Genomic DNA, 10,511 nt, shown 5'->3' with positions numbered 1-10,511 from the left:
TCAGCGAGGGTCCCGGGATTTAGCCACCCCGCTCGGCAGGTCTTAACAAAAGGCACGTTCTGGGTTTATTTTCCTCTCTTCCTCAAACGATAGGAAATAACCTAAGTCCAGTGGCACTGAGACAGAATGGATTTGCCTGATGTCAAGTTCAACAGAGTTGGCTTTTGAGCTGAAACCAGTCCCTACACATCACACTGCGTTGCTGACGCATTCCAGGCCAAGTGCAGCCACAGGCTCATCTGAACCACAAAGAGGACGCTGGCCACAGGGCCTCATCTCCTGCCTGTTCTGCACTTCTTGGTGAGACATACCTTCAAACTAACTGAATAGAAGGTACACCCCAAATATCAGCTCTAGGAAATAATCTAATCACCCATGAGAGAATTTGGCTTCAGAAGTTGCCCTCCAAATGCAACTGACTGCACCTAGTACAAGGTGCAAAGAACTGATAGCCAGTCAGGCACACATCACAGGTACCAGATTTGGGCACATTATCACCCCGTTACATCTAATTCCTTGTTTTCTTGTACTGTAGAAACAAGAATGTTCCATTATACTTGTTCGTAAGCAACACCCTAATAAAGCCCCTGGAGAGAGACCGCAGTTTTCTGATACTCTGTAATATTCATGCCATTTTCCTTCTGCGGGCATGGCATTGACACTTATCCAACTCACACAATACCTGCTTCTCAACTCGGTCTGTGGTCATTTTATAGACTTTTTTAGTTTTTTTTTTATTAATCGTGAAGAGCGACCGCCTGATTTTCGCTCTGGATGCATGTGTGGCAGATGCCAAGTGGGATTCCCGCCAAGGGGCTGGGTGCATATGATGCATGTTGGGAACAGGGTAGACCAGCTGTCTGTCTTCCTGTCTGCTCTTATACGTACCTGCACTGCCATACTAATGGAGGCAGAATGGAGCTGCTGAGCCTAGAAACATGGTGTGTATGTGTGTGTGTGTGTGTGGGGGGGGTGGCTATCACTAAACATTTGGCCTGGACACAGGCATAGGTGTGGCTTGACCACAAGACGGCTTGACCAACAGGACCTGCTGAATGTGGCTAGCTATAGGAGAAGGGCAGGAGGACCACAACCAGTAGAGTTGTTGGGCCATCAGGCAGACCTACAGGGACTCATGGCAGGCTTGAGGCTGACGGTGTAAAATGCAGACTCATGGTATTATGGTGGGCAGGGGGTCAAGGGAGGGCTTTTGTAGACCTAGCATTTAGAGCCACCTGCAAGCCTCTGCAAGAGAGCCTCCTCAAAGCCCCCTTGGGAAGTGGTTTGCCCTGGGTTTCACGCCGTGCTCTACCCTGCACACCTATGCATCACATGGGTAAACAACGCTGCCCGCTTTGCCTGGGACATTGCCAGTTTTAGCAATGAAAGTTCTACTTCCCAAGAAATTCTTAAATCCCAGGCAACTGGCACCTTTGGTGACACCACCACTACGGGTCTTTGGTTTTCAGACTGCCCCGGTCAGAGGGAGGGCTGCGAGTGCTGGCTGGCCATCACCGCGCTGGCCAGTGTCCTGCTCGCCTGGCAGGTCACCTCTCCTTACCACCCCAGATAAATGGACTCTTTTCCAAGGCCACTTCCCTCTCCTCGCCTGGGTAACATTCATAGAAGAACAGGGTAAAAATCTGCAGAAACAACTTGTGTGAGTTGGAGGCCATTTTAAGCGTAAGATTAGAAATGCATTTTTAAAAAACAGAGAGAGAGACAGCGCGAGAGAGATTAACTTTAAAACTGCATAGCTGAGAGCAGACTTTTCTGTGTTACCCTCGTGAGAAATATAAGCTGTGTGAGAATTCCCTTTAACCAAAATGGCGTCTGGTTCCTTCTGGAAGGGAGGCTCTTATATCTTTGCTGGGTGGGCATCTCCTTCACAGCAAGTGAAGCCTCTGAAGTTTAGCCTTAGTCTTGGGGGAGCAGGCTTCTTTATTTCTGACCACTGATGGTGAAGGCCCCTAGGGTCTCTGGTTGGCCAGGGGCATGCTGGAGGGGGTGTCGGAAAAGGTCTTCTGCAGGTTCCCTCCCCAGGTGGCCCTGGAGACAAGACAGCCTCACTGGACTGCTGAGTTGTTTTCTTAAAGAGCTGCCTCTCCAGGGAAGGGGAGAGAAGGAGGAAAAAATAGAAGTAAAGTGCACTCTTCGCCTTGGAGACAGATTCTCGATCCTCTTATTAGAATTTTTAAAAATACCTTTACATTCCCCTTGGAGGGAAAAAAAACAAAACAAAACACCTCTCTTAAAGGTTAACATAAAACTCAACTACTGATAAGCAAAAGATACAGGTCACGTGACTAAGAAGTAAAGATCAGAAGGGCATATTTCTTAAAGGGTAAAAAATAAAACCCTAATGCGCAATATTTACCAAGACTTAAATAATCCAGTTGAAACCTTTTTTGTCATTAATGAAAAAATACAACATAGACGGTTCCCCACACCTAGAAGAGCAGAAGTGACGACGGTTGGGAAAGAGGACGAGGGAGGTCCGTTCTATCAGAGCTTTGCAAGATTCATATGTACAGCACCAGATCCTATCACGTCAGCTCCCTTGAGTCAGTACAGTTTGTGAGAAACGAACACTTCAGAATTGCAGTATAAAATATGGCCATAAAAAACTTCTGTCTTCCAGTCCTGTGCAGGAAGGCGCACCATGCAAGGTGGGATCACTCTGGAGCGGCTGGTGGTGCTGGCGGCCCCGCGGGGGCGGTGGGGGCCCCCTTCCCCGGCCCCGCCCTTGGGCCCCACCTCCAGAGCCAGTCACTTGCTCCCGGAGTGCACTGTGGTCACAGTGGCGGGCCTCGGTCTCCGCTCCGCCCCCACTCCTGAGACCCCGGATGAAGAAGAAATGAAACTACAGAGCGTGGAGGGTGCCAGACCTGCAAGGGGGACAGTGGACACAAGGGGGTCGAAGCTTCAGAAGAAAGTATTCGCTCCCCTTTCCCACTCCAGGGTTTGGGGGGACGGCGAACTCTTACACTCCTGTCTCGAAATGTTCACCTACCTGTAGGAAAACCTTTGCAATGTGTCCTTGAAATGCTTTCTTCCTAGACACAACTCTTCCCTCCTGTTCTAGCTCTGACGCTGCTGACTGCTTTGTATTTGAACGTGACATGGTTTGGCATCCCTAACAGGGTAGGTACCACTCACCGAGCACTCACTATGTACTAGGCTGCAGGCTAGGTGTTGACTACATGCTGTTGTTTATAACAGGCCCCATAAGTAGAGGTTTGAGGAGTGAAGACAGAATGTGATCCCCCTGCCAACCCATTTCGTGTGTGGTCTGTACTCCTGGCTAAGGACCAGCTGTGACACAGAGCACATCGAAATGGGGCCGTTTGCCTCTTCCTCCAATTCCAGCAGCCCCGGCCTAGAAATATTGCTCACACACCGCCCTACTATGCTCCCTGAGAGTATACGGTGGCATCAGAAAACCCTGATGTGGGACGAGTGTCCTGGAGCTCAGCTCCGGTAGCATAGTTCCCGGTGACCTTTACAGGCTCCGACGCGGGGAGATCCATTAAATATGGGTCTACCACAGCGTGCGGTTGGGTCAGGGGACGCGCATGGAGATTTCCAGGCAAAACGGACGGGCTCACATTCCCAAATGAGATGGGATGACTATTTAGAGAGGGAGGGAACCATTTTCTGAGGGTCATGGGATGGAATGTGATGCCCAGAGGGGGACCAAGCTGAAGGGTTTCGGTGATCAGGGAGATGAGGGCCAACAGGGACCATCAAGGCAACTGGCCTGAGGGGGACAGAAGCCCCTGAGATGGCCTACTATGGGATTAAGATAAATAGACCAGGGAGCAGTGGGGAGTAGGGGAGAGAAATAGAGTATGTCACATGCCCTCAATGATGTAACAGCCTAACACAAAGATGAAAGTGAAATATTCTTACTATTACTCTGACTGCAAAGCCAGTGCACATCATATAATTCAGCTCCAAGCATCCTCCTCCTCATCAAAAAGTAGGTATTAAAAGCCAATGAGATCAGGCTGTCACGCGTCTGTGCCGCCCTTTCCTCAACCCCTGAGAATGACGCGCAGCGACAAGCGAGCCTCGGGGGAAGGAGACGGACCCGAAAGTGTCTGGGCTCTTGTCCAGACAGGTATGGCTGTGCAGCGCGTGAGCCACAGATTTCCCATCTAAAAATGGAGCTCATCATACCTACGGTTGTGTGTGTATCGAATAATTAAACGTTTCGAAAACATTCTTTAAAATTAAATAACGTCCCAGGGTTGCTGGGGGACATGCAACGAGAGGAATTAAATCAGAAGTGCCTGACAGCAGGAGCTCGCAAAGGACCGTGCTCGCCTCCCCACCCCAGATCTGTCTTACACGCCAGTTGGAAAGTTCTGTCTTTGCTACATACGCACAATCTTTTTGGCTGGCCAAACTGAGGCTGCTTGAAACGCTTGCATTTGAACTGTCCAGGCTGCTGCCGAGATGGAGTTTCCTCATGTGTCTCACAACGGCCGTGGCATTAAATGCTTGCTGAAATTTAAGAAAGGGGAAAAAGGCAGACACAATAGTCCAGCTAATTAGAAAAGACTCAGACTGTGTCTGGTTGTTTCTTCTTACTTACCCCAACCATTTCCAGCTTCTTAAAACGTTCTCATGATACTTTAGAAAGGAAGCTTGTCTTGCCCCTTCTTCCAAAACGATGCTAATGTTTCGCACCCCTCGCCCCCACCGAAATGTTTTTTGGAGATTTAAACAAATACTCCTCTTTAGACATAGTAAACGTAGAGGATAAATGTAAACCAATACTCTCCGTCATCTAAGGGAAGTGACTTTTAGAATAAAACGTGTATTCTAGTAAGACGGTCTCTTAAAAGGTGACGCTTTAAGGTAGTTTTAATTTTCCTATTATGAGTGCTTGTGTCCTAACTAATAGCATTTCCTCCGAATAAAGCAGGTCAGTGGAATTAATTTTGTTTCCCCGCACTGATTAGAACATAGGGTTTAGGTAACCAGTTGATGACCAGGAAAGCTCAGTGGTATAACTCCATCACATTTTTAGCTGAAAATATTGATGAGTTCAACTCAGATTCCCTGTCTTCCCCCACCCCCCTTTCCTATCACTTTCATAAAAGTCAGCTAGTCAAAGTTCCAGCAGCAGAAAGGAAGACAACAGGAATTATGTTCTTAAGAAACAGCAAATGAGTAAGGGCTGACACTATTGCTATTTTTGAATCACAGAGGGGAAATATTAAAGCCATACTTCATCCCTCCCACACCATGACATCCCCTTTGAGTCTTAATGGTTATCAGTTAAAATTAGCAAGATTATTTGGGTGAGGCTCTGGGGACTTTCATCAAACTCGGGTGATAGTAACCTTGAGAAATAATAAATGCTCCAACTGTAGGGCAAGTTTCATGGGGGTGGTTCAATTCATCGCAAAAAAAATTTTTTTGAGGTGGGGGAAGGGCAGAGGGGGAAGAGAGAGAGACACACACAGAGTGAGAGAGCGAGAGAGAGAGAATCCTAAGCAGTCTCCAGGGCTGTCAGCTCAGAGCCCGACGCAGGGTTCGATCCTATGACCTTGGGATCATGACCTAAGCTGAACTCAAGAGTTGGACGCTTAACTGACTGAGCCACCCAGGTGCCCTTCATTGTAAATGTAATGAGCCCAAGACTTACTCTCCACTTGCTTTTTGCGAAGTTCTTCCGGATCTGGGCACTGACAGACTCGTGGATGTTTTTGTTGAGGGCTGTGTCACCAGCGATCCTGAAACAGAGGCAAAGATGCTTCTTCAAAAGGGTTTCTTGAGGGGGGCGGGGTGCTCTGACACCAGGTCGCACGCTGCTTTCCCAGGGAAGCCCCAACCCCGTCCCTGTCCTGAGGTTCACTGAGAGGGTGGCTTCCCGCTGCCCTTCCAGGCTGTGTGGCTCTTGTCTTACATGCACACCATCTGCCACCACCGCCAAGTCCTGCCCCCCTTCTATACTCAGCACCCTCCCAGAGATTCGTTGACCTCTCTGCCTGGTTCCCACTTCTTCCCTTTCGGCCCCAATTCCTGCGACATCAGAAGTCACAAGGCAACTTGAATCCAGTTTTCCCTCCTTTCCCTCCGTCTCCGTCTCCACCAGCTCTCCACCTGCAGTTCTGAGGTCCCACATGTGTTTCCTGCCTGGTCTGACCACCAGATCCCTGCCCAGGGCCGTCTTCCCAGCTTTCTCCTGCTAGAGGCCCCTTCCTTCTGCCCTTTCCAGGCCCTCTGCATCACGGACCTGCTCACATCCCGGGCCCAGAGCATCCTTCTGGTCCTTTCCAGCAGTTAAGGTCTGCCATGTTCTCGCCTATACTTCCTCCATGCTCAGGGAGAGGGTGCCCAGCCTCAGCTCAGCCCTGCTTGCCAAATCTTCCCTTGCATTTCCCATAAGAATTCTCTGAACTGCTGGGACTGGATCCACTCTGCATTCAGCTGGGTCCCTGATGTTACTGGGCATTAGTTCTTGCTTGTTCCATAGCCTTCCACCGGCAGGGAAGAGGGTGGGTCTGCTCTTCACCTCTGTCCTTAGAAACTACCTAGGAACTACCCTCCTGTCCTGTGACTTCCTCCTCCTGCTTTACCACCTCTCCTTCCCTCCCTTCCTCCTCCCTCCTCTCTCTCTCGGCTTACAATCTCCAGGCTCATTTGGTCACCTGGAGGTCACCTGCAGCTCATTCTTCTCCCACACACTCCCCTCAACCTCGACACCACCCCTGCTCTACATTTAGTCACCTGGCCTTCTCCCCTAGTTTCAGAGGAAGCTGTGTTTTGCTCTCATTCTTTTTTGCACTTAGAACCTTCCGTATCTTCCCTTTCATTTTTTAAAAAGTTTTTAATGTTTATTTTTGGAGGAGAGAGAGACAGAGCATGAGTGGGGAAGGGGAAGAAAGAGAGAGGGAGACACAGAATCCAAAATAGGCTCCAGGCTCTGAGCTGTCAGTACAGAGCCCGACGCAAGGCATGAACTCACGAAGTGTGAGATCATGACCTGAGCCGAAGTCGGACGCTTAACCCACTGAGCCACCCAGGCGCCCCATCTTCCCTTTCATTTAACACCAAACTGTTAAATTCTAGGCTGGTATCTGTTACCTATGAAATCATTTTTTGCATCTGAAAAGTTAAGGGGCAGAGAGAGAGATGCCAGGAACACTGACCATCCTTTCTGGCTGGAAGGTGACTGGTTAGTGAGGAAGTGAGGAAACCTGTCATCTCCCAGACCCAGATGGCCCTGAACCCCAAACAGCCTAGATGCCACAGTATTATGTCCAACTGTTTTGGGGACATGAAAAGAATAAGCTTAGGACTTCTTCAGACAGATTACCCCCGAGGAAAAATCTGTCCCCACCCACCCAGCCTTTCACTTTAAAATCGAAAACATGGTTGATGGATGTGATGTTTAGTCTGTGCCAGGCAGGGCCCAACTTTGGAATGCGGTCTGATATTCCCGCTCCTCCAACCATAGACTCTGTCTTTTTCCCAGCGGGGCTGCAAATCCTTAGTCAAGGGGACACTCAGAAACTGACTCAAGAGAACCAGGTTTCCAATTCCAACGACTGCCAGTCGCCCCCTGTCCCCAGACACACATCAATGACACAGAAACAGACTAGCGGGCAAATCCAAGGAACAAGGTTAGCGGACTGCAGACATCTTTATTAAGCTCTTCCTGCTAGACAATTCATGTGAGTGTTTCCTCCTGCACCGTTTTTAAATGCTACATCCTCAGAAAAGAAGGCCAATTCCAACTCATTGGTGGCCAGTGCTTTCTTGGAAACGAGCAGGCAGAAGTGGTAGGAATACGGGGTTCCTTGGGCTGAGCACCACCGCAGGGCAGAGCGACGCTCCAAACCAAACAGACCCGCGAGGGGGTCAGAGAAACTCCCTTCTCTGTGGGCTAGCATGGGCTGAGATGTAAGGAAAATGCAAACTTCCAATTATTTTAGGAATGTTCCATGCTCGCTTCCCACAGTCCTGGGGTGTGCTGTAGCTGAGTAAGACCAGGCAGGGCAGACGTGGCCCAGAGGCCCCCGTTGGGGCACTCTCCTTGGGGAAGCGAGGCCACCTTGGCCCATGACCGCACACGATCTTCCTCAAATGGGCACCGTCATGGAAATGGTTACTGCTGCTCACAAGCCAGCGACATTACAATGACAACATATGACACTCACAATGCTTGGTGCTCCTGGCTTTAGCATGATTCATCAGCAACACCAGAGGCACAGAATCCTAGAATTTAGAATTGGAAGGGACTCTAGTACCTTGATGGTCCTAGGAATTGAATGATGCCTCCGACACAGAGGAATCTCCTTATAAATCTGTGCGCACACACACACACACACACACACACACACACACACACAAAGCTATGGTGCCCACATTCCATTCCTATCTCCCTTGTTTCTACTTTTTTAAATATTTGATCTTTAAGTAATCTCTTCACACAGCGTGGGGCTTGAACTCACACACCCAAGATCGAGAGTTGCGTGCTCTACCGACTGAGCCGGCCAGGCGCCCCACTTTGCTTTCCAGTTTTAACCTCATGCTAACAATGCAGATGGCATTTGTATAAATCAGACTTTGTGAGGTCTCTCTTGCTCTCTTTTTCCACACCCAAATCATCAAACTCCTCTCTCCTTGCCTTCTAGTGTTTTTGTGTTCTGTACGTGGTCTGCTGTACCTCCATAGGTCTGATTTTGCATTTTTCTAGCCACTTTCTCAGGACAGGCTTGGTGATGCTGCTGTGTACCCCCAGAGACCAGTTTCCCAGACTCCTGGGCTGCTTCCCAATTCCTACAGTCAACCAGAGCTCAGCTGGCTGGAGCCCAGAAGAGGGGAGGGGGACACAGGAACACCGAGGAGAGGGCTGCAGATGCCACCCTGGCCTGGCCAACACACGATGTCCCCTCCCAGGTGGACACATTGCCAAGTGTTGCCTGGGGCATGGATGCCCAAGAGTCACCACTTTGGTTTCCTTGTCAACGCAACTAGAGACAGAGGTTCAGAACTCTCCGAACCAGATGAACAAACCCCATCAAGATGCTTCCCTGTAAGAAGGAACGGCTCCCATCCTGCCACTTGCCAGTTCCTATCTTCGGCCAGCAGCTGCAGGCTGCTGGTTCCTCACCATGTGCCGCCACGAGAAAGCCGTAGCCTCTCATGGCAGGGGCTTGGGAGGGGCACCTGGGTGGCTCAGTCGGTTAAGCGTCCAATTTCAGCTCAGGTCATAATCTCCTGGCTCGTGAGTTCCAGCCACATGTCAGGCTCTATGCTGACAGCTCAGAGCCTGGAGTCTGCTTCGGATTCTGTGTCTCCCTCTCTCTCTCTGCCCCTCCCCCACTCACAAAAGCAGATGTCTCCCTCTCTCAAAAATGAACAAACATTTGGGGCGCCTGGGTGGCGCAGTCGGTTAAGCATCCGACTTCAGCCAGGTCACGATCTCGCGGTCCGTGAGTTCGAGCCCCGCGTCAGGCTCTGGGCTGATGGCTCGGAGCCTGGAGCCTGTTTCCGATTCTGTGTCTCCCTCTCTCTGCCCCTCCCCCGTTCATGCTCTGTCTTTCTCTCTGTCCCAAAAATAAATAAATGTTGAAAAAAAAAATTTAAAAAAAAATGAACAAACATTTAAAATTTTTAAAAGATCAGGGGGGCACAGGAAAGACCTGGCAAGGTGGGCCGACCACCCTACCCACAGACAGCTCTGAAAGGAACCCTGTCCTGTCTGGCACGGTCTGTTTTGAGTCTGAGGAAAGGGGTCTGGGACTTCCAGAGCCCCTCCTGGCTCTTGGTAGCCTTGGTTCAGCCGGAAGAGTGAGTGCAGAATAAGAGATCATGTTCTCTGGATATAATCGATGTGCCAAGAGCACAGCTTCTAGAATGGTAGCGTTGATAAAGCTGTGCTCCCTGGAATAATTACCCCACTTTCTGCCAGCTCTCTGTTGAATCAGGTGCTCTCAGCCCGAGCAATTTTACATAAAAGAAACAGGCATATCATAAATGCAGGCAGTGGGGCATTTCAATGATGTCTGAGTCAAGTGCATTCATTGGTACCGTTTTCTAATGTTTGACTTCCTGGGATTTTTGAAATGCACGTAAAAAAAATTGTAAAGCATTGGCAAAAACCCAGCTCTACAGTACAAAGGCATTAATTTGTGCAGCTCACACGTGGATACGCGGATACATCGTACCATGACCCAGGCAGACAACTGTGAAGTCTCTGTCTCTAGCCCGACCCCCTTCCTGGGCTCCAGACTCACTTGGCAAAGGGCCCCCACCTTCAGCACCGGGACAGAGGGCTCCTGGGCCCTCCCTCCTGCTCCTCACAGTGGAGGCATCTCACCCGCCCAGGCCCTCCCCCTGGCACCTCGGGAAGGACTTCAGACCCCTCTGTCCCAGCAGCGCTCTGCCCCAAGCTGCGGCTCCCCACCCCTCAGTGTGTTCTCCATCCTGCTTCCTCCCTGTGGCTCCGGACAGGCCCCCTCCACCCTTCTCTGGGCCATCCCCCACTC

The 10,511-nt window shown here is 50.1% G+C and overlaps 1 protein-coding gene across 3 annotated transcripts in view; it reads right to left on the bottom strand.

The window, feature by feature from the left end:
* Positions 1 to 507: 507 nt before the first annotated feature.
* The window catches only part of CAMK1D (calcium/calmodulin dependent protein kinase ID), a 425,521-nt gene continuing 415,517 nt past the window's right edge, over positions 508 to 10,511 (bottom strand). For 2 of the 3 annotated variants that reach the window (XM_030323251.1, XM_030323250.1), the window contains 3 exons: positions 5,660 to 5,747; positions 4,392 to 4,509; positions 508 to 2,888 (listed from right to left, as the gene is read on the bottom strand). In XM_030323251.1, coding sequence (XP_030179111.1) covers positions 2,770 to 2,888; positions 4,392 to 4,509; positions 5,660 to 5,747 — 325 coding nt within the window. In that variant the 3' untranslated portion in view covers positions 508 to 2,769. Of the gene's footprint in view, positions 2,889 to 4,387; positions 4,510 to 5,659; positions 5,748 to 10,511 lie in introns of all 3 variants that reach the window. The other variant, XM_030323252.1, reaches the window with a different exon arrangement.

Source organism: Lynx canadensis, chromosome B4 (genome assembly GCF_007474595.2).
Source record: "Lynx canadensis isolate LIC74 chromosome B4, mLynCan4.pri.v2, whole genome shotgun sequence".
NCBI classification, from domain to species: Eukaryota; Metazoa; Chordata; class Mammalia; order Carnivora; family Felidae; genus Lynx; species Lynx canadensis.
Note: the sequence above shows the minus strand (reverse complement) of the source record. Positions and strands in the feature narration are given on the sequence as shown.